The sequence below is a fragment of the Molossus molossus genome, unplaced genomic scaffold, assembly GCF_014108415.1.
Source record: "Molossus molossus isolate mMolMol1 unplaced genomic scaffold, mMolMol1.p scaffold_m16_p_24, whole genome shotgun sequence".
Classification (NCBI taxonomy): domain Eukaryota; kingdom Metazoa; phylum Chordata; class Mammalia; order Chiroptera; family Molossidae; genus Molossus; species Molossus molossus.
In genome coordinates, this window is record NW_023425360.1 from 13630591 (window position 1) to 13654651 (window position 24061).

The 24061-nt window shown below is 47.1% G+C and overlaps 1 protein-coding gene across 2 annotated transcripts in view; it reads right to left on the reverse strand.

The window, feature by feature from the left end:
• Positions 1 to 24061, reverse strand: part of UBE3A (ubiquitin protein ligase E3A) — a 32819-nt gene continuing 8758 nt past the window's right edge. The window contains exons 4-12 of one of the 2 annotated variants that reach the window (XM_036277813.1): positions 19435 to 19739; positions 16909 to 18152; positions 8968 to 9112; positions 5555 to 5760; positions 4716 to 4880; positions 3146 to 3301; positions 2978 to 3051; positions 1809 to 1952; positions 885 to 1007 (exon numbers count right to left, since the gene is read on the reverse strand). In XM_036277813.1, the coding sequence (XP_036133706.1) occupies positions 887 to 1007; positions 1809 to 1952; positions 2978 to 3051; positions 3146 to 3301; positions 4716 to 4880; positions 5555 to 5760; positions 8968 to 9112; positions 16909 to 18152; positions 19435 to 19739 (2560 nt within the window). In that variant the 3' untranslated portion in view covers positions 885 to 886. Of the gene's footprint in view, positions 1008 to 1808; positions 1953 to 2977; positions 3052 to 3145; positions 3302 to 4715; positions 4881 to 5554; positions 5761 to 8967; positions 9113 to 16908; positions 18153 to 19434; positions 19740 to 24061 lie in introns of both variants that reach the window. The other variant, XM_036277814.1, reaches the window with a different exon arrangement.

A 24061-nucleotide genomic window follows, 5' to 3' on the forward strand; every position in this document is an offset into this window, starting at 1 on the left:
TAGAATGCAGGTGATAGGTCATTAATCAGATTTATTTTAAGTGCACTTTCACATGCTTTGTGTTTCAACAGCAAACCTAACTTTCTTGCAACAGGCTTCACTCACCAATTCTTTTGGCCAAATGCACTTTTCCCCAGTAAACTTAAAACAACAACAACGACAACAAGAACAAAAGCAACCCCTGCCCTCCACCGACGAGGGCGACTGACTGGCTACAGACGAGCTCACTGCAGGACGTGAGGACGGCACCGGGGCGCGAGGCGGGAGGCTGCTGGGCTAAGAGTTCTGAGGGCCGCAGGCAACATTCCGAGTTCTCCCTCCATCTTTATTGATTTCAAGGTTTTGCACAGAAAGCTCTGTGGGGACTAGGACAGCAGCAACTGCATCACACTGTTTGCAAGACTTCAAGTTTCAAAAGCAAATTATTAAAAAAAAGACAGTTCCTGATTTGAGTTAGATACAGGGACGAGAAAGAGCACATACTTACTTGAAGGTTACATGGTCTACAGATGGTGGCATCTTCTCCTTAGGGGAGCAGTTTTGTTGGTATATGTCTTTTCAATACTCAAAAAAGGCTCAACCTCAAGCAGTAATAAACACAAGCAAAAGTGATTTAACCATTAAAATAAATATTCAGAAAAACCTCTCTGTACATACAAGTGAAAGAATAAGTAACACTTTCACGCAGGAAAAATAATAATAATAAAGGATTTGTTCCTATGAGTAGCTGAGATCCGCTGCTGCAGCCCACACACCGATGAGGAAGGGAGGCCCAGGCGACCACCTGCTCTCACAGCCTGTGCGCACGACCACCACGTGTGCCCTCTGGTGGTGCTTGTTAAAACTGCACATTTCATTTCCTTCCATGTTTCTCTTGCTTGCTTTCTTACAGCATGCCAAACCCTTTGGCATAGGTGATGGCCTTCAACAATCGCTCTTTAAGTTTTTCTTTGCTTGAATATTCCGGAAGTAAAAGGACATTAAAGCACGTATGAGATGTGGGTAACCTGCGCAGAGAGAGAGGGAAACGGCAGTCAGTCACGGGAAGCCAGCTCGGCGATCTTGACCCTACTGGCTGGTGTGCGCAGCTGAGGGTTTGCAGTGCAGACTGTACGTCAACGCAAGCCGTCAGGCAGGCCTCCTGCTGCAGCCCCAGAACCAGCTCGGCACGACCTCTGAGCTGGCTGCCAAGGGCGACACGGCCCTCATGAGGTGCTCAGCCCCCTCCCAACACCTAGAGCGGGTGTCCCCACTGCAGAGCGGAAGTCACTGGGAGGTCTCACTTTAAGGCGGAGGTAATATTTAAACTTGGTTTTCAAGATGTTAAAGTGCTCTTGGATGCTTATTGGAAATAATCCAGGAGATATATGTAAATGATTTGGTAACAAATACAAGTTTACATTAATGCTAATACACGTTAAAATAGAGTCTATCCATTTAAACTATTAAGTAGGATACTGCTCATACATGGTCCTCACCCAATTGGGAGAGGACACCATTGTGAAGACTATGAAATTATCACTGTGACAATCCAGTGCTAAAACGTCTTCTGAGCCTGATTCCACCACTTTAAGTATTACATAATATGGCTTTCGATTTAATTCTGAACCAAAACCGGACTGACTCCTGCCAATTTGAAAAATTCCAAATCAAGTGAGCCCTGCAAAAAAAAAAACTGTCCTCAACAGGAGCAGAATATTCTCTGAACTAACAACGTGCACAGGGTCTGGGGCTGTCTGGAGCTGTGGGGGCTCACGTGTGAGGGAGAGGGCGAGCTTGTCCATATGCGGTCGCAATCTAGTCATTACCGTTCTGTGTCCGGGCCGTTTTTGGCTATAATCATCTTCAACTTGCCGAGCCCACCCACAGGTGCTCGGTCGGTGCCGGTGGTGAACTGCAGGAACAGCCTCTTCTGCTCGTCGGTGAAGGAGTGAACAATTTCCCAGAACTCCCTGCGGAGAGAAGACGGCAGCTGGTTTCAGCTGGGCACCTGTCACGTGACTGGATGATCGGCACTAAGCCACGTGAGAGTGTGGGAGGTGGCTCCTGTGATCAGGACCCCAGGTGTGCACACTGAGCTCAAGGGACAGTGTTAGGGACACAGAGGCTTGCTGTGTTCATCATCACATGGCTTAGAACAGTAAAAATGGGCAAACCTGAGTGTCCGACTATAGAAAATAATTATGTAAACTGTGGTATATTCAAAATATAGTCAGTAACCAAAGACAAAACCCAAATTCCATGAGCTGAAAATGACTCAAAGGACACACTCGGGATGTCTTCCATATATAGGTTTTATTTACCCTGCCTTCTTTACTCTTTGTCCACTTATACCAAACTCAACCTTCCGGGGAAGGGGTGATACAGATTAAGAACAAAAGGAAAAAATACCAGCCCACATACCTAAGAGTCTGATACAAAGGCATACAGCGTTCCCCTACACTGGGGCACTCGCCGAGAGTGCGGTGGGGGCCGCTTCCTGCCACATGCAGCTATCTCGGGGTCCTGACCGCGTCCCTAAGCCTCCGCGGGGAAAGTCATGTTACAAGGGTCCTTGTTATATATACTTACTCTAAAAACAAAACACAAGCTCGTTAAAAGCTACCTTGATTGGCATGCTTGTCTGAGTGTTCAAGTATCCATAAGTTTAACACTAATTTTGGAAAAGTGGTACATTTACACAATGGAATTCTATACAACTGTAAAAAAGGATGCACCTGTTATGCTAAGTGACATAAGCCAACCAAAGACAAGTATCACATGATCTCACTTACTGAGCCATGCAACAGACTGACCTATGTCGGGCCAGGCGATGAGAGAGTAAACCAGAGAACTTACATGCTTATAGGCACAGCCCACGGACACAGACGACAGTGTGGTAAAGACTTGGGGAGGAAGGGGGGACATCTGTAATACTGTATACAGTAAAAATATATATTTAAAAAGTGACAGGGACTTTTAAAAATGTAAACCTCACCTGATCAGAACAGAGTCCCTCGTGTAGCCACCGTCATACTCTGTGGTTTCTTCTAGTGCTTGGAAATCCAGGTTCTGCGAATTAAAAACAAGACGTCTTACCGCGGTCTCCACCGCACATCGCAAGCACAAAGCCCGCGAGGAGCTCGGCGCACGCCTGCTTTCTTACCCGGCTTCCACAGATGAGCAGTTCGATTTCCTCTGGTCTGAATAAGTACTTCAAGGGAGATTCATTGGTCACCATGTGAAAACCTCTCCGAAAAGCCTTGAACTGTTTCTCTACTGACTTATTGAGGATATAGTCAGAATAGAGATTGACAAACTCCTGCAGAAACATTGACCACAGGAACTTCTTACATGTGTACAAACCAAACACAAGCTACTGAGCTGCACAGCTTTTTAAATTATTTTTGTATGTATTTTCTCAAAGGAAAGATACTCAAAAACATTTTTTTGTATCCTCACCGGAGGACATTTTTCCATTTTTGTTCAAATAGAGTGGGAGGGAGAGAAAGAAACATCAACATGAAAGGGACACATCAAGTGGCTGCCCCCTGCACGACCCCAACCAGGGCCGGGGACGAATTACAACCGAGGTATGTGCCCTTGTCTGGAACCGAACCTGTGACTCACTGGTCCTCAGGCTGATGCTCTAAACACTGAGCCAAACCGGCCAGGGCTCAAAAATGTTTTTTAAAAGTCCAGTTATATACATGCAAAGACTAATACCTTGAACAATCTCACAGCTCTCTGCAATAGCAACGCTAACCTGTGAATAATAGGCCATGTGCATAAACTAAGTTCCCATTTTGATATTAAAATAGACTGAATGCAAAAGTTGGGCATCCACAGTTCTGAGGTCCCCTCCACCAGGTGTGCACACACCAGAGGCACTCAGAGTGCGGACCAGGGCCCCGCGTGTCTGTCCCAGACTCCAGGAAGCTGCCAGCTGCACCCAGCCCAGCAAGAACTTCCATGTCCACGCGACACATAAGCTCCGGCACCAAGCCACGGAAGGGACGTGGGCTTTTCTTAGTGAGTATAATAGTATATCAAAATGATAATACAGCCTGGCCACATGGCTTAGTGATTAGCGTGTCTGCACTCGGACCGAAGGGTCTCAGGTTCGATCTTGGGATCATGTAGGAGGCAACTAATCAATGTGTCTCATTAATGTTTCTCTCTTGCTCACTCCCCCTCCTTCCACTCTCTAAAAAAAACTGGAAAAATATCCTTGGATGAGGAGGCACAACATCAAAAACATTACATTTTTTAAAAAGGTTAATATATTTCTATTTTTTCCTGCCATGATCTGGGTTATTCCCTTGTTTCCATGTGTTCACTTTTCCAGTCAACAGAAACACAAATATGACCAGGATGCTTCTCGGGAGTGTATTTACGCCACACACACAAGTGCACATTCAGTGTGAGCTCACTGGTGATAAGGGCCTTACCCCTGAGGGCCCTGCCTCCCTCTGCTCCGCAGGAAGTGAGCGCCACCTGCCTGCAGCTCAGACCCTGCCCCACGGGCCATGCCTGGGCGCAGGCTCAGCTGCGGGTCCTCACACCACCCACATCCCACAGGCAGGAAACCGGGGCCACTGCATCTACCAGAACTTGGACACGTGACGTGGGTCTTTGTATGGACTACAGTAAATACTTGTTTTAAAATTACAAGCAGCATATGTTTTGAAATTCTGTTCATAAAGAGACAAAAATGATACAAAAACATTTCCTACCTTCCTGTTTTCGTTTGTAATTGGAATTTTATCACCATTTTCCTTTAGATCGTACATCATTGGATTACCAAAAAGATCTGTCTGAGATATCTGGAAAGTGATCATCATATCATCTTCCACATTCCCTTCATACTCCAATAAATCTTTCAAGCTCTGATATAGAACCTAAAAATCAGAAATGGAAAATAAGGTTACCAAAGAGCTACAAAATGCAACAGTTCATAATACTCTTCTTGGAAGAAGAAAACCAAACTTTGACAATAAGAATGAAAACATAGATAGCATCCCTCCTGCCCCCCAAGTAGTTTATACTACAGATACTAAAGACTCAGTCCCTGATGATGTCCATTCTCTGCTGAGGACCCCATGCCTCCAGGCCGACAATGGACTTCCCCTGTGCCCGTCTCAGGTCGGGGAGGACGGGGGAGGTGCGGACACACGGACTGCAGCCCCAGCCCTCCTCAGGGCAGTTCTGATTTCACTGCGAGCTCACACGATCACAATACGAACAAAACGCTTGAACTCTCTGCAGGAATTAATCTCAGATCTGCCCCCTGGCCCAGCCGCGGTGGCTCAGTGGACTGAGCATTGTCCATGGACTGAGAGGTCCCGGACAGTTCGATTCCTGGTCAGGGCACATGCCCAGGTTTCGGGTTCGATCCCCACTAGGGAGGCATGAAGGAGGCAGCCGATCAATGTTTCTCTTCTCACATCAATGTTTCTATTTCTCTAAAAATACCAATAAAAACATATTAAAAAACAAAATAAACTTCCCCATTTGAGGTTTTAGAACTGTTCATGGTACTTCTATTAAGCAGAGAGCAGACGAGAAGACTCACAGGGTGGGAGTCTCCCAAGTCGCGGAAGGTCCCCTTCTTGCCCATGAGCTTCCTGTAGACGACCATGGGGAAGTGCACGTCCAGGATGCAGTTGTTGTAGATGGCCAGGCCCAGCACGATGCCGATCAGCGTGAACTGGCCCTCCGTCTCCAAGGAGGAGGGGTTGAACCAGAACAGCTTCGTAGACTCGTCGTATGTGAACATACCTATAGGAAATCATTTTTAAAAATGCATCACTGATTTTATTGAAGGCTGATGACAATACAAATACAAATTATACATAAAATATATAACAAGTATACAAAAACTTTTCTACTATATTAGCACTTGAGAAACCAAAGTTCAAATATATGATTATTATAAATTGTGGCAAAGGTAGTACTGTGCATAACTTTAAAGAAGCAAAGGAAACAAAGTAATCAATTTTTGTGTCATTTTTCAATAAGTTTGGGAAAATGTTCATTAAATTCAAGTTCTCTAATCTTCTAATACAAATGAGGGTAATTTGCATTCATACTTTATCCACCAAATGGTTGAAAAAAATGCCAAAAAAATAAAAGGCTATCCTATTGTGAAAAGGTTTCACTTATAAAAACATTTAACCCACATGTACCGTTTTAAAACACAATTTTGGAATTCACAGGAAAGTGTTTTTTCAACATTGCACCATGGTCCCCTGAAGTGTTTCTAGCACCTTCTAACAAGTTCAGGTGATGCCACATCCATAAACTTAGATTATGTCCAAACTCAAAGCTGCTGAGTACACGCGTTAGCAGGGACCAGGAGAACAAAAGCTGTCTGTCCGTGCAGCGCGCTCAGCTCCTTACGGCTGTCACTACCCACAACCCAAGCTCGGAGAACTTCTGTAACCCCATCTAAACACAGAAGCTCTTGGTCCCACCAGTCTAAATAATCATGTAAGGTAGAATTACCTTCTCTTTATTTTTTTATTTTTTTATTTTATCCTCACCCAAGGACATTTTTTGTTCAGGTAGAGTGGGAAGGAGAGAGAGGAAGAGAGAGAGAGAGAGAGAGAGACATCGACGTGAAAGGGACACATCGAGTGGCTGCCACCTGCACGACCGACCAGGGCCGGGGACAAACTACAACCAAGGTACATGCCCTTAGCAGGAACCGAATCCGGGTCTCTCGGGACCGCAGGCTGATGCTCTAACCACTGAGCCAAACCGGCCAGGGCAGAATTACCTTCTCTTTAGAAGAACATCTAAGGAAAAGCTTAAACAATCTTATAACTGAGTTTACAGCTTTGTAATTTTTACTTTTCAATAGCAACTGAAAAATATTTTACTAAATAAAAGTAGTTTAAGAAGTAGTTCTGAAAAATGGGGACTTTAAAGTAGAACAAACTTCAGAAAGCAATACAGCATATAAATAAATCACAAGATTTTTTTTTAAAGCTTAAAAATATTTCTTCATTTTCATTTAGTTGAAGTTAAATATAAAAGGAAGTTTTAAAATGTCCCCTTGGCCCTGGCCAGTTTGCTCAATGGTTAGAGCGCTGGCCCATGGTCCTGAGAGACCCGGGTTTGGTTCCCGCTCAGGGCACGTACCTCAGTTGCAGTTTGTCCCCGGCCCTGGTTGGGGTTGTGTGGGTGGCAGCCACTTGATGTGTCTCTCTCACATCAATGTTTTTTTCCCTCCCTCCCTCCCTCTCTCCCTCCTGCTGTATCTCAAGATAAATGCAAAAATGTCCTCTGGTAAAGATTTAAAAAAAAAAAAAAAAAAAAGTCCCCTTGACCATAAGAGCATGCGCTGAGCTAAGACACGTTCCCAGTCCCTGTCCCGTTCGTCCTGGGACTGCACCTTCCACAGCCTCACACTGCAGGCCCGAGGTGCTGGAGGCTCCTCCGAGCCATGAATATGTATCGACAGGCCAGGGCTGCCTCAAGGAATGACAACCAACGAGTGAGCTGGACAACGTCTCACAAATGTCTGTCCTTGGTCTCAAAAGCAACAAACTACAGGTTGATCGTGATGCCGGGCACACAGGTCACTCTCCTCGTCTCTGAATGAAAGTAGTTGGAAGTACAAGGAAGGAGGTTCCACTTTGGACACATTTTTTCAGGTACTAGGAAACATCATAAAGCAAAGGATGTGATTCTTCTAAAATTCTTCTCTGTTCTTTCTCTGCCATCATTTCAATCACCTCACATCAAATAGAGATGTATAAGGTATGTCTTTCTTAGTAGTTCTGCACAGAGTATTAATATACTGTATTCATTACAATTTTTTTCTTTATTGGTTTTAGAGGGAGAGAAACATCGATGGGAGAGAACATCGACTGGCCGCCTCCTGCACGCCCCCCACTGGGGATCGGGCCCACAGCCTGGGCATGTGCCCTGACCGGGAATCGAACTGCCGACCTCTTAGTCCATGGGTTGACGCTCAGCCACTGAGCTATAGCAGCTGGGCATGTAAATATACTTTACAGCTAATGTTTAATATTTCTAGATATATCAGGTTTACCACACTTATGAAGCTTATAAACTAATTTTCTCTCTCAAAAAGGGCATGGTTTTGTGTCTTGTTTAGTGTGAACAAACGGCATGGCCTTCTGATGATTAATGTTGGCTAGGAGAGAGAGACAATCTTACGACTGTTTGTCATGAACTCAGATGTCTAATTCCATTCACACTCGTGTGTACATCTGACCAGAAGAGCAGCAGAGGAGTCTCCTGGGTGCGCCCCGGGGGTCAGCAGGCTGTGGCTCACGGGAACTGTGCACGAGCCCGTGCCGTCCTCACGGCTGAGGGCACCCTCCGTGCAAGCCTTTCCCGACTGTCCCGAGGCGGCCCCCGCTCGCCCCACCGTTCCGCTCTGCCTGCTGCTCGCCTGTCGAGCAGTTCCAGTTCCAACAGGCAGGTCCGACTCCCCAAACTCTGTCCAGTGAAAGCTCTGGGAGGCAATTATCCGACGTGGCACAGAAAGCGGCCTCTGGAGTTCAGAAAGTGTGAGGCGCTGTAGTAAACGAACCCAACCGAGGGGATGTCAGCCTGCTTCTGAACTCCGGGCACAGCGAGCTCAGCCCCCCGTTCAGACCACCACGCGAGGCACCTGGTTCGGAAATGCCGTGACTGTGAGAGGCCCCGAGGGTCCGTCCTGCAGGGCTTCGTTCACTCACCAAGAGCCCCGTGTCAAACGCTGGCCAGGTGATCTGGATGACAGCTTGGGTAAAACAAGCCGTGCAGATCAGTCCAGAACCCACAAATGCGTGGGTGTCTGTGACTAAGTGAGCCACACCAGAACCCACAAATGCGTGGGCGTCTGTGACTAAGTGAGCCACACCAGAACCGTCTACTTCTGCTCTTCATGACCGGACATTTATAAATCTAGGTGAACAAATACTTAATTCAAAAAGACAGAATACCATGACACATCACTGAAGTATTTACCAATGTCAGGATTGAAGATTTCCTCCACAACCAGCTGAAAAAATTCTTTGGAAACACCTCCCTCGTCAACTCCTTGCTCTCCTTCGAACTCCACGTACAGCTGCTTCTTCAGGTCGGCGGGGTTCTCCATGGCGATCATCTCCAGCTGCGGAGGGAAGACAAAGGGCGGAGCTGACGGGAGGAGGGCTCGGCAGCACACAGACTCCTGACTTTTGGTTTGTTCCAAACGGTAAAGAAAGAAGCAAGATGGTAAACAGCCAGTGAAGGCAGAAACTTAGTTGCACAGATGGGAAAACAGGACAGAAAACCAGCATAGAGTCATTATAAAAGAATTGCTTTCCAACAACTGAGTTCTTAGGAAATTAGCACAGAATAGAATATTAGAATTATATTTTCTGTTACTTGTGTGTAGATTTTCTACTTGTTTGTCCTGCAGGATTAGGATAAACAAGTCAGCAAAACTCTTAAGTGACTACTCAAACTAAATAATTTCAACAAAAACAATGAAATTCAGAAGTCTGACATCTAAATTGCTCACTGTAGTTTTTTATATTAGAATAGAAACTCAAGAATAAATCTTAATATGTATTAAGCCACATGTAAAATACTTTCAGTTTAAAAGTGCACTAGCCGAATAGGGAAGCCATGGACGATCTCTTGTAACAGTGTGAGTGGCCACTTTTCAGTGGAATAGAACACGTTTCACACCACTAACGTTTCACAGCAGGTGAGATACACACTTGCTCTGTCCTCTCAACTTCTTGTTATCTATAAATCTTTACAATTTCTTTGTATCTACAGAATATACAGTGATTAATCTTAGGCATTGTAAGACGAATCATAAAATCACACCAGATTTCTCCCTGCCTCCCTCTAAACATTTACGCTGCAATGTGTTGTTTTATGTATCTGAAATTTACTAACAGCATGGCTGGATGATCCTCTACCTTGTTTACTGAATTAACTTCACACACCTCTGGCTGTTAAAAACATTTTTTTAATTTGCCAAAACAGAATATTTAAAGGGTATTCAGGTTACTGGCAACTATTCCAACTAGTTTTAAAAGTATTTTGTTTTGGAGCAATGTGAACACTGCTGGAATAACTAACTAGTCCGGGAGTACCCTTCAGGGAGACAGCAGCGGTATGGACATTCCAGTGTCCGTAAGTGTGAGAGTGTGTGTGCACACATCTGTGAATCAGGTTGGCTGCCTGAGATCAGTGTTTTTTCCAAACCGCCAGCTGGGACTTGATGGCAGTCTAGTCCACTCCGTGGTCCGCCGCCGTGGGGAAATCAGGATGCGCTCCACGCAGAACGCCACCTGCTGCTCTGTGGGAGCACTGCCTGGGCCCCGGGACAGACAGCATGTGTGCCGGGGCTGTGTCCAGTATCTCTTACTAGGGCTTGCAGTCAAAAACAAAGACCAAAATGATCTGGAAATCATCAGCTTTTGGATTCTATGATTCTGTGAGTTTCGACTCTTTAGCTTTAAAGTGTATGTCCTGTCCAACAGCAGTCTCTAACATTTACAGGAACATTTTATGCCTATTTGTTATCAAGATTATTTTTGAGACAGTTGTAGAAACACCGAGTCAGATTACAGCAGTCCTGACCAACACAACTTTTAACTTTATCAAGCGACTCAATTTAGCCTGTTTCCTCATCTGCAAAGGAAAAGGAGGGAGGACTAGTACTCTTCATATGGCCAAGTTGCAGAGGCTTAACACACTGCGTACCACATGGAAATCTCTAAGACGTACGCCGGGGACCGCACGTTTTCAGGCAAACTGCATGTTAGGCTCTGAGCTCACTCATTTGAACCAGCAGATATCCCTTCCCTCGCTACTTCAAGAACATAGAATAGTGTGTGTTTTTCGAACTTCGACCCTCAGGGCAGAGTCACCAATACGATTCTGTAGTTACCCTGAGTTTCAAAAACTGAAGTAGCTGATGCAAGTGCAAACCCATTAACTTGTGCGCGGTCCGCAGTGTTTGGGCAGGAGAACACGAGCTAACTTGTGAGCAGTCAAAAATGTGTTAATAAACAAGTATGATAGTTGTAACGTGGGCAATATTAAGATAGCACATCATATTACCTTTTAAAACAGTTTTGCTCAAGATTCAAAATTTAGTTTTAGAGCCTAGCCCCAAGTTTTGAAAATGACCTCGGAGGAAAATAATTCCAGTGGAAACCTGTTCTGAGCTACCGCACACACACAATTCTGAGGACGATGTCAGGGTGATCACCTTGGCTCGAATGCGGTTTCCCCATGAGCCCACACCCCGCACCGCCATGGAGCCGTTCCTGGCCCCGCGACCCAGCTCGCCCCTCCCAGGTGGTCCAGGGCGGAAGCCGATGTTCATGTGTGCCCCACCGCACGAAGACAAGCCTGCTCCTACCAGGTGCGCTGCACTGAGGTGCAGGAAGACTGCCTGGTGTTTAGACGACGCTCCCTACAGTCACGAGAGAGCTGACTTCACATCGGTGCGACTGACACCCTTCCTTCCAAAGGACATGGTGCACTTTCCTCTAGTCCTGCCTGAGATACTTCGTGTGACAAAGTAAATTCATCTTCATTCTTAATGCATCACATATCTGTGCATTCCCAACCCCCACCTTAGTGCCAAAAGAATTTAAAGCAATAATGTTCCACTGTTATCACTATAAACAATTTCCTCTGCTACAGTGTGGACTGTAAATGAGCATAGTGGCACACTAATATATGAACGCTTAGATGAACTCCCTGCAGTGTGTCTTGTAAGAACTAGCTCTTGCGTTTACTTTCACGATTCTAAAATTTCTTCAGGCTGGACTGGAAAGCTCACGACCAGAACACGAGGACCCCAGCGGAGCAGACATGGCAGCCACCGCTGCGCACGCCTCTGCCCAGCGCCTCCCCGCGGCGGAGGGAGCACTGTTCACCGTGTCAGAGACGGAGGTTTGAGAACTTGCTCGTCGGTTAGTAAACGGGGGAACAGATGCGATCCAGGCAGCGAGCTCTCAACTACTCTACGCTTTCCTGCATTCTAACATTTTCACAATAAATATGTATTACTTTTAGAATCAGGATGTATTGAAATATAAATATGTAAAAAGAGTGATTTGAGAAACAGGCAGCAACTGAATTCTGCTGGGGAACATTTCCCATTATTATCTTGGCTGATCAGTCTCAGATACATATAATCTGTAAAACATTTACATACCCACGGGCAGCCTACCTTTAAAAAAATTATTTTTAATTGAAGTACCTAATACATCCCACAAAATTTAGCAATAAGCATTTTGAGAGGATATTGTTATAAAAGAGACTACAATTATTTTATTTTTCTTAAAAATAACCACTTAGAGAATAATTAAAGAATTGAATTGTAAAGGTGCATCACTTTATGTAATAGATACATGCCATTTAAAACCGACTTAACCAAGCCCTGGTCAGTTGGCTCAGCAGTTAGAGCATCGGCCTGCGGTCCAGAGAGACCCGGGTTTGGTTTCCGCTAAGGGTGTGTACCTTGGTTGCAGTTTATCCCCGGCCCTGGTTGGTTGTGCGGGTGGCAACCACTCGATGTGTCCCTTTCATGTCGACGTTTCTCTCTCTCTCTCTCCTTCCCTCCCTCCCTCCCTCCCTTCCACTCTATCTGAACAAAAACAATGGAAAAATGTCCTTGGGTGAGGATAAAAACAAAACTGACCTAACCAAAAACTGTCTAGAATGCAGTAGGACATTTGGAAATTGGAAAGATATGTACATGAACATTCTGAAAAGAATCTGCATGCTTCCTTGAACTGAATTCATTTAGTACACAGACCTGGATTTTAATATATAGGTTTTCTTAAAGTTGGATATATTTTATACTAATTTAACATGGAGACTGGCAAAAGGCAAATTACTGGGGGAAATTAAAAAGTAGGCTGAACACATATCTACCTCTTCCTTACATGACTTCCTCTTCACACTAAGACTTCTTTTCATCACTTGTTGGATACAACAGTTTTCATTTTCTGAACTTTTCACTGGCCGTGACGATGAAACCCTAGAGACCTCTTTGTAAGAGCGACCTGATACCAAAACATCCACCAGATCAGGAGAGAGGATGGCAGCCCAACATGAAGACGTCAGACTGCACGTTTGCGACGGCCGCCCTCTGCTCTGTGTCCTGGGCCACCATGCCTGCCAGATCTGTCCTCACCCACTGCTGGGAACCCAAGGGGAAGGGGCGCTGTTCGGGGAACGAGCCTCCCCCCGTCCCACGAACACCGGACCCAGACAGTGGCTATAGGACCGCTTCTGGCCTCTGGGGAAGCACTTCGCTAGCGGGTGCGTTTAGTCTGCCGCTGGGTTCTGCAGGCCAGAATCTCTCTGAGTTCCGGTTTCCTCACACGTGATACTGAAGAGTGTGGTAAGTTTTGTTATGAAAATTATCACATGGTGCTGAGAATCTATGTAGACCTAGTTCACTCTCTTCTTCTGCTTTGAGGACATAAATCGGGCATGAAATTCTTCAACAAGGACAGACCGTAAGCAGTGACAGTCGCCACCCACCCGGGTGCGTGAGACACTCCTGACCAGGCCGAGCAGCAGTGTGCCCCTGAAGCAGACGGCCGACGGCTGAACAAGAGCCAAGTTCTGTCCTAACAACACCCGGGTGTCTGTGAGCCAGAGAGAAGCCGGGCCGGGCTGGTGACTTCCAGAGGGTTGAGCAAACCTCTCGGCCAGCCTTTCCTTCGCGTCTACCATTTTTCTCTCTTTTAGTTTGTATTTCTGGACTTTTCTATCCAATTCTACATCTCAGCCACTCCTTTTGGCCCTTAAATCTCTACTCCAAATTCTGGGACTCCCTGACTAATCTGAACCAAGCTTCACACCACCATTGACCCCTGCTCCATGCCTGCTACCCTCAAGCATCTTCATAAAACTGCCCGTTTCCCCAATATGTACTTGTATATAAAACTGGCCTCAAGAAATGTGTATGTGATCTGTACCAGCAGCCACCTTACCCAACGGCCCGGCTGCACCAGAATATCTGGGGCACACCAGAAACACAGCTCTCCTCACCTGAACATCTGCAGGGTAGAGCCTTACTTAAAAAAAACTCATGTCCCATTCAGATGTGAAGGGAGTGGGGGCACCTCAGGGAGCGATTCTGCCTCCTTCATGACACTCATACCCTCGATCTCCTAACAGTAATTTAAAAACAAACTGCATAACCTTTTTCCCCTGAGAATGCTTTGACTATCTGCTTTTATTTTTTATCCTCACCCGAGGACATTTTTGCATTTATCTTCAGATCCAGTGGGAGGGAGAGAGGGAAACATCGATGTCAAAGGGACACATCGAGTGGCTACCACCCACACGACCAACCAGGGCCGGGGACAAACTGCAACCGAGGTACGTGCCCTTAGCGGGAACCGAACCCGGGTCTCTCTGGTCTGCAGGCCAACACTCTAACCGCTGAGCCAAACCGGCCAGGGCAACTATCTACTTTTAAAAGAACAGATAAATGTTATTAGTGAAATACTGTGAGAACTCGCCCTCTTAGGACTGTTTTCGTTCACATGAAGCTGAGCTCTGAGCTCATTCTAAGAAATGGCATAAAAAATAGTAAAAACTAGTCCATGGGGGAAATATGCCAGTAATTCTTCAAGTGATCTTGACATATCTATTTGTGGAAAGACGACTTCTATTTTATTATATTTCATTGATTCTAAAATTCACTCTTCTGTTTTCGCACGTGAACGTCTCTGCAGTCGGGACACCATACCACTGACAGCAGCTCACAACCAGCGGGCAGCCTTTCCTTTTGGCAGCAATGAAACAGTGCGCCCTACAATGGACGCACCTCAGGTTCAGTGCTGGTGCGAAGACACCAGTTCTGGACAGTTCCTCTAGGAGCTCCGGTCAGGCCCCACCGGGGGCTCAGTGGACTGAGCGTCGTCCCAGGGACGGATGCTCAATTCCTGGTCCAATTCCTGGTTGGGGCACACTCCCGGGTTTCGGGCTCCATCCCCAGTAGGGGGTGTAGGGGTGTACAGGAGGCAAAGATCTGTTTCTCACATTAATGTTTCTCTCTCTCTCTCCCCCCTTTCCCCTTTCTAAAAAAGCAATAAAACACAGTAAAAAACAAAAAGAATGCTCCAGCAAGGAGGCAATTTGTAGTCTAGTCTGAATTACACACACGAAGGCAGTGAACGTGCTCTTCCTTAAAATGAACTGAAGAACGAGACCCCACAGAGAACATGCTCGTGGATGTCGTGTACGTGATGACAACAGGACGTGGATTCCGAGGCCCGTTAGTGTCCTAGCCTAGGACCCAACCTGACCGCTCAGTGACCAGTCCTGCGCTCGCTGCAAAGCCTCTCGCCCCCTCCTGTCTTCCCGCCCTGCTCCAGTTAAAAACGGACCCATCCTAAGAAAGTGGTCAACAGGGTTTTTTTTTTTGTTGTTGTTGAACTGTGATATAAAATGAAGAATGAAGCTCCTTCGAGAATAAGATGTTAAAAACCCATTAGCACTTTTGATAGTTGACTCGAGAGGGTGACCTTCAACTACTTTTGTTACTAACACATTGTGACTTTACTATATGCTATGAATATTAAAAAAAAAAAAAAAGGCCAATTATCAATTCTGACTTCCAAGACCTACTGTGAAGCTTACTCCCTGTTCTCCCCACTGCTGTCTAAGGACGTTACGCGTGGCATCTGCGTGGTGTGAGCAAGAGCACGGAGCCGCCCAGCACCTCCCGGGCCCTGGTCCGTCCGCTCAGCTCAGGAAGTGCCTGCACGCGGGATTTCTGCAGCAAGCTGCGTTTGGACTGCTCACGTTCAAGTTCAGGTACATCCACTGAATACGGATTTATAACAGATCAAATCATATTCAGTGTTGACATAATTAAGCAAAACTCATTTAAAAGATAACCTAACGTCCGCTTAAAAAGGCAGCCTTGGGCCCTGGCTGGTTTTGCTCAGTGGTTAGAGCATCGGCCTGCAGACCAGAGAGATCGGGGTTCGGTTCCCACTAGGGGCACGTACCTCGGTTGCGGTTCATCCCTGGCCCCGGTTGGGGTCTTGTGGGTGGCAGCCAGTCGCTATGTCTCTCTCACATCGATGTTTCTCTCTCCCTCTCCCTCCTGCTCTATCTGAAAACAAATGCAAAAAATGTCCTCAGGTGAGGATAAAAACAACAAAGGCGGCCTTGTCAACCACGCTGGAGAAGCGGGAAGGTGGAGGTGGCACTTGTGCTCCCAGCCGTCTCCCTGGGTGGGCTTGATGGGAACAGGCAGTGTAAATCGCAACGTTCCAGAAAGAGCTGTTTTCCCAGAAGTGCCACCAACTCCAAGACCCAGAGTGGGCCACACGGATTTTAAGTGGCAGAGGCTCCCCCAGTCAGCAGGCAGTCTTACTAGCAGCACGCCCAGCCTGCCCTGGCCCTCAACCAACGTCACAGTAATGCAACTGAATTTTACATGATGAGAGATTAGGACGACACTTACTACTTAGGATGTGGTTTTATTGTACCAATTCTCATTTATTATTAGCTATCTCCACATTGTCCTTGGTCCCGTGCTCTGGTCTGAATGGAGAAACTTCTGGGGTTAGTTGTCAAGAGTTAGAACATCTATTCTTTTTCAAAGAGAGGGGGATCATTATAAAAGACAACCAATACTTTGTGGAACACACCTACTGAGTTGGACAGGAACAACAAGAGTATTTACAATTAATAAATAGTGAAGGAGACTTGACTTGGGGTGGTGAACACACAATATACAGATGATGTATCATAGAACTGTACACCTGAAACCTGTATACTTTTATTAACCAGTGTCACCCCAATAAATTCAGTACAAAAGAAAAACATGTCCATGTGTCCCTACGTCCTATAACACCATTCCTCTTGTTTTCAGGATCACTTATAAAATGAATTCACTGAACGCCCCCGACTTACCCGGACAAGTGCATCATCTATGATGTGGTCGCGTCTGACTTTGAGTCTCAGATACGGATTCAACTGCTGGCCTTGAACTAAGCTGTAGAGAACAGTGATTCTCCGCTCGCTGTACATGCGGATCCTGTTGTCGTAATACAGTCCCAAGTTCTTCGTGACAGCATTCAGTATAAAGGGACATGTCATAAAGGAGAATTTGTTCTCAGTTTCTACTTTGAAAAAAGTATAATCTTTATCCATTTCTAGAACATCATTCAGTGGTTCGTTAATAAACTCTTCGAAAGGGATCAGTGGTTTCCGACAATCCAGAGTCTTAACGCCCAGCTCCGTTTCCAGGGGGTCCACTCGGGGCCCCTTCTTGTTTCTTCTCTCCTCTCCCAGCAGCTCCTGCAGCGTCAGCTCACTGGACTCGGGGATGGGCTCTTCGTCGTCGTCTTCATTGTGATCTGTGTCCACTTCCCCTCCCACTACATTTGCATAGTAAACCATTTTCAAGCACTTTGAAGCAGCAACAATAGCATCATCATCATTAACTAGATTTCTCTCGTTCCCTAAATTTCGATTGTTAAATTCATTGCTTATGACTTTGTAAGTGATAAGTTGCTGAAATGTTTCCATCATTCTCCGAATCTGATCTGCACTGTATTTAGACCACAGTCTAACCAGTTTTCCTTGGGCTGCAAGGGGCAGCTTACTCATTGCTTTGCAAAATAACGGCAAAGCCATTTCCAGATACTCAGGACTGTGGAGATTTCTATTCTCCATTACAATAATGAACAGATTCAGGTAATTAGGGTCTCGGGAGTAGACGTTGTGATATGTCAAGTCACATTCCACATTAGGTGACAAGTACACAAGTGCATTGAGAAAGGCAGTTTCTATTTTTTCATTCGAGAGCAGCCTGGTGTAGACCCTTCTGACGGCCTCGATGTCCACAGACACATCCTCCGGGCCCAGCTTCTGTGCGTCGTCGCCCACCCTGGAGGAGGAGGCCTCGGAACCCTCCTCCATGGCGGCAGAGCCTGCGGCCTTCTCCTTCTCATCTTCGTCTTTGTCTTCGTCCTTTCCTTGAAGAGATTTCAGTTCCTCCTTGGTGTGCTGTTTGACCTTCCGAAAACTCTGTACCAATGCCTCAGCGCTAGAAAACACTCTTCCAATAACACGGATTAAAGGGGAGAAATCCTCTCTCTCTCTACATAATTCAAGAATTTCGTATACTATTTCTTCTGTTAGGTAAGTCACATCTAGAAAATTAGAGGAAAAAAGAGAACATTTACTTTCAGGATATAAATGTATTTACTTTGTTTTATTAAGTTCTAGTGAAAAGTAAAATAACCAAACATCTTTCATTCAATACCATTAATGACTTGCAACTCTGTTTAAAAAAGAAATACCTAGAGTCAACAAAACCCACCTTTAACAAGCTACCAGCCGCAACCACCTCCCCCACCTTGGACGTTCTGTCAGTACCACACAGCCTTCAGGGAGCACAAAGGCTTCTCACAAGCACTGTGCACAGCAACATGCATCTTCATGTGGAGACAGCCACACTGCCAGGTGCCGACGGGGCCAGGACCCCTCACAACCCTGCTCCCAAGCAGGGACTGAGACTGACGTCACCGCTCTGTGCTCAGGACGCGGAGGCTCCTTCAGCTTCACTTTGCTAACAGCCCTGGTCACTTGTCTGGGCATTAGAACCAAACTTTCCCTTCCTCGCTGTCCCGGTGGACACCGAGTGACTGAGGAGAGTGAGGTGCCACTCCTGTCTACGCTCTCCCAAGGACAAACACGGCCACCTGGGCAGCAATCGGGTGGAGAAAGCGCACTGTCCACCTCGTGTCCTGAGCAAGGAGCTTCCCCTCCCAGAAGACAACCAGCTCTGGCGGGCCTGAGCCCTGCCAGTCACCCAGAGGTGCACGTATCCTGTTACTAGTACTGATCACCCTCTCCAGGGACAGCAAGTGTGCAGGTGAGGCTTTAAAGAAGAAGAGGCGTTAACAACTGTGGAAAAACGGAGGACGCCTGGGCAGACGGCCACGGGCAGGCGACTGGCAGCGTGTGTGCCCAACGCCTGGAGGAAGGTGAGCGGAACGTGGGAAGATGCACCAGAGGGAGAGTGGAGGGACTCCTCAGGCAGCTGTCAGTCTGCCTTGCCTTCAGAAACAGAAGCCCCCCTCGTCCTGCCCCTCCGCCGCAGTGCTGGGGTCCCACAACCCACGCCACGCGCGCTGTCCAACTCAGCAGACTTAGTTCCAGAGACTAGCCATCACTTCTATTTTTCCTAGTGGAAGATGTGTAAAAGTCCACTCACGCTATTAACAAAGAAACTGCTTCTAATCAGAAACCGTTGGGACAGTAAAACATAATTACATCATCGACTAGATCATTACTTGTCCTTCACCACCATAAAACAATCGGTCCCACTATGCTATCACGCCCTAAAGAAAGACGAGACAAAACCCTCGCCTGTTGTTTAAATCTCCACGCTGGTTTTCAGTCAGAATCCTCCCTGAGACAGGCTCTTACCTTTAAAATCATTTCTCGCTCCAAGTCCGTCCTTCTTGTTCATCCTCACGTCAGGGCAGGCGTTGGCGGCGCCTTTCGAGTTCTCCAGGTAGGCTGAGCTGGCCCCTTTCTTGGAGGGATGAGGGTCACAGAGTTTCGCGTTAATCTTATAAAGCTCGAGGGCTTTGATAGCGGCCGCATTGTTGTCCATGCGAAGGAAAGCCGGGCAGGAAGCACAGAAGGCATTGGTGCAGGCCTCGTTCCCACAGCCCTCGGTCAGCTGGTGGTAGTAGCGCTCTATCAGGTGCTTCGCGGCTGCTCGCTTCCTGTGCGGGCGTCCAAAGGACAGCACGTGGTTAGTAAGCGCTCCGGGGAAGCTCCGCAGCAAGTTAGTCAAGCACCTGCACGTTCAGGTCGCTGCAGGAGACGGGTCCACGGACCGGGACCTTTCACCAGTGAGACATCTGATCACTGCTTCCCGAGACGCTATGATAAACACCAGAGCTAATCAAAGTCACTGTTCTAACAGAACATGTTTTCCTTTGGTCTAAAAACGAGGAGCGCTGCCCTGGCCGGTTTGGCTCCGTGGTAGAGCGTCAGTCCGAGAACCAATGAGTCTCGGGTTCGATTCCGGCCTAGGGCACGTACCTCCGTTGTGACTCATCTCTGGCCCTGGTTGGGGTTGTGGGGGAGGCAGCCAGTCGATGTTTCTCTCTCTCTCTCTCTCTCTCTCCCTTCCTCCCACTCTATCTGAAGATAAATAGAAAAATGTCCTCAGGTGAGAATTTAAATAAATAAATAAATAAATAAATAAATGGGGAAGGGCTTGATCGATGGTAAATGTAAACTGTTTATCGTAACAGGTGAAAATCACAAGGTTTATGGCCAACAGTTTTAGTATTTTATCACTTCAAAAAATAACATTAAAAAACGAGTCTATTTAAAGTGTCAGTCCAGCCTTCCTTTCTATAATTGCTCCACGTCACATTTGTAAAATACCTGCTCTTAGCTAACTCAGAAGTTCCATCTGGAAGAAAACATGTTTTCCCCTCAATTATCTTCCACACAGGGGATTTTACAATAAATTTATACGTGAAATACCCAATACTGTGTTATCATACAATCATGAACCTAAAACACTGTCAAACTTCCTCATCAATCTCATGTCATAGGAACAGGAACTACCTTAAATTCCCTTAAGGCAAAAATCGTACATTCCTCTCTCTCTGTGAGCTGGAAGGAGGTGGATTACGGCTGCCGCCAACACTGAAGAGGGATCACACGTTGCCCAGCATGAAGCAGGACCACGTCCCCATCTCCATGACTCTCGGCTCCAAGGTCCATTCCTTTTGGTCCCAAGTTCACATGGACAGGAATAAAAACTACAAGTAATCAAAACTATAAAAAAATTTACCTAAATCTCAAACTGTTCCCACAATTATTTTACTATTTTTCCGCAGGACTTCACGGCAAATGCATTCGAGTTTGCATCTTGTTAGTTGTGAGATACACATCTTGTTAATCATGACCAACCAAACACTCACAAGAAGGCAAACAAGCAGCAGATGAGGGAGGGACACATGAACGAGCCCAACTTCCCCTCAGAAGTAGGGTGCTGTCTCTAAACTACCGAGGTGACAGAAGTCAGAACGCGGACACATCTGTTCCTTCTGGAACTTCTGTTCTTCAGGTGCCCTGTGCAAACGAACCCCTCACTACACGCAGACAGAGGGAAAAGAAACCCCCTCCCCAAACACTTAAAAACCACATAAACATGACTTGAAATATTGTATTTTATAGAGCTATACACAAGCCCATTTTTGAAAATGAAGGGTTATTCTTCTGGGTATATCTCTCTGTGAAATAGTGCAGCGACCACAAGTGCAGAAAGAGGCTCCAGATGCTACCGCACACCAGTCTTCAGCAGAGACGGGAGGTCCTGCCACCCTCCCGCTGCAGCCAGGAGCTCCCTAAGAGAGCTCCCAGGGAGGACCTCCGTTCTGGAGAAGCACGGACACAAGCACGGACACGTAGCACAAGTCTTCAAGATGAATCAGAGGATGAACCATGCAAGTGAGAGACCCACTTGTGGGAAATAATGGGACAATTTTGCAAAAATGTGTTCTATAAAATCTGAGGGAAAAACCCGACATGCCCACTGCTAGATGACTAAACAATCACCGCTCACTCAGTGGGTCAAGACATCACTGACCTGAGCGTGGCAAGGAGCGAGCGGCACGGCCAGGAGTGCAGGACAAGCCCACGTCCAGGTCAGTCCAACGGTCCTTTTCTCTCAATACTACAACTGAACGGATCTTAAAAATTCTTTTGTGTTTCTGATTCTAATTTATTTTTTCTACAATAAACACACTACTTGCAATTAATCAATACGAGTGGAAAAAATGTTAGCGGTTTTAAAATTTCACCTATACAATTTAAGTGACCTCAAGGTTTTACACAACTGTCCACAGGATTTTTTTAATTATAAAAAAAAAAAATCAAAATACCAAAACACTCTAGCTAATTATCTAATAAAAATACCTAAAAATCAAACCACACCACAGCGCTACACAGGCTGCACGCTGGGCGTGGGCGGGTCGGAGGACTGGGAGCGCGGCCCCCTCTGCGCACTGGGCGTGGGCGGGTCGGAGGACTGGGAGCGCGGCCCCCTCTGCGCACCGGGCGTGGGCGGGTCGGAGCACTGGGAGCGCGGAACCCTCTGCGCACCGGGCGTGGGCGGGTCGGAGGACTGGGAGCGCGGAACCCTCTGCGCACCGGGCGTGGGCGGGTCGGAGGACTGGGAGCGCGGCCCCCTCTGCGCACCGGGCGTGGGCGGGTCGGAGGACTGGGAGCGCGGCCCCCTCTGCGCACCGGGCGTGGGCGGGTCGGAGCACTGGGAGCGCGGAACCCTCTGCGCACCGGGCGTGGGCGGGTCGGAGGACTGGGAGCGCGGAACCCTCTGCGCACCGGGCGTGGGCGGGTCGGAGGACTGGGAGCGCGGAACCCTCTGCGCAGCTGCTGTATGAGCTGGAGCGGGCCCTTCTCCCGGGTCCCCTCTTCCCCTCTTGGAGACCCTTCCAGCTCTAACCCTTATGCTGTCCTATGTCACAGAGAGGGCGCGAGGCAGGACCATCTGCTCAACACTGACCTCGGTGACCTGTGAACCCGACTCAGGTGAGGTCACCTCCGCTCACAGCCCCAGAGGGCACAGAGCTGAAAGATCCCATCGCGCCCCCAAGCTCACACAGCGGAAGGCAGAGCCAGGACGAGAACAGGAGCCCAGAGCCTCCTCGGTCTCGGTCACTGCCACTGTTCCACAGGGAGCGAATCAATTCAAAGTACTTCCCAACAACTGTAGCACTAAAAACTTTTATGAAAAAAATCCCATAATGGGCAACTGAAAAAAATTAAAACTCCTTCTGAAAAATCGTTATTTGAATCTCGTATCACACATGATACCTGGTATTGCACACGCACACCACTCTGTTCTGTGAACATATCTGCCGTTTGCTGAGGACAGATGTTCCCACCAGAGAAGGCGTGGACCGCAGTGAAGAGCGACACCCTGCGGCTGTCCAGTGCGCATGCTAGCTCTGCACTGTTCACCTGTGGCCCTCGATGGGCTCCCTAACCCTCCTGTGTCTCAGCTTCCTCCTCTTTAAAATGGTGGCACGCATGAGAATCACCATGATCGTGCGCGAGCTGAGTGAGTTAATTATACAGAGTGTGCAGAACACCGCCTGGCGCACAGTGAGCACCATGGAGAGCTAGGCGCGGTTTTACTGATGGCCTCCATCCTCTAGTCTATGAACTGGACGCTGACCCTCCTCTGCGCGTGCTCGCGGCAGCTGCACTATGAGGCGCATCCAGGCAGACTCACTTGAACCCAGGCCTCAATCTGAAACCTGGACTTGTAATACCACTGAAGGAGACTTACTAGCAGTGAGGGAAGAGCAGGCCCCTATTGGATCTGCTTCTCCACCCAGTGGCTTAGAAACAGCAGCGACACCCCGACAGGACTGAGAGGAAGCCACGCCGAACCTCCTTTCCATCGAGCAGTGAGCGGTTTCTTTTTCCCTCACTCCAATGGCACCTTGAATTATCTGTGTACACTTTTGTGTCTTTATCAAATTTGGAGCACATAGTCGGGAATGTGCACACTAATGACAGTCTGGTAACAACTGTCACAAGGTTAATTCCTACACAGGAGGACTCGCCAAACCATAGCTCAGGGGCCAACCTCGCCCTCACCTGTGCTTCACAGCCGGCGAGCTAAGAGTGGCGTTCACAGTTGTAAATGGTTGAAAGGGTCAGAAAAAGGACATTTTGTGACATGGAAATATATAAAATTCATGTTCCAGTGTCCAAGCTCATTCACGTATAGACTGCAGCTATTTAAGCAGCCTGGTTAAATACTGAACCACAAACCACTCCATGTATCTACCCTCGCTATGGACTGTCTATGGACTGTCTTAGTTACACACCTGAACTCATAGCCCACGTCTTAGACAGGGGTAGGGACTAACTACCAAGAAGAGAAATACAGTACTTTGAAATCGTTAAGAAAATGAGAGAGTCTTCTAAGAGCAGAGTTGAGTAGATTAACAGACACTGTACGGCCTGCAAAGACTAAAACACACACCACCTG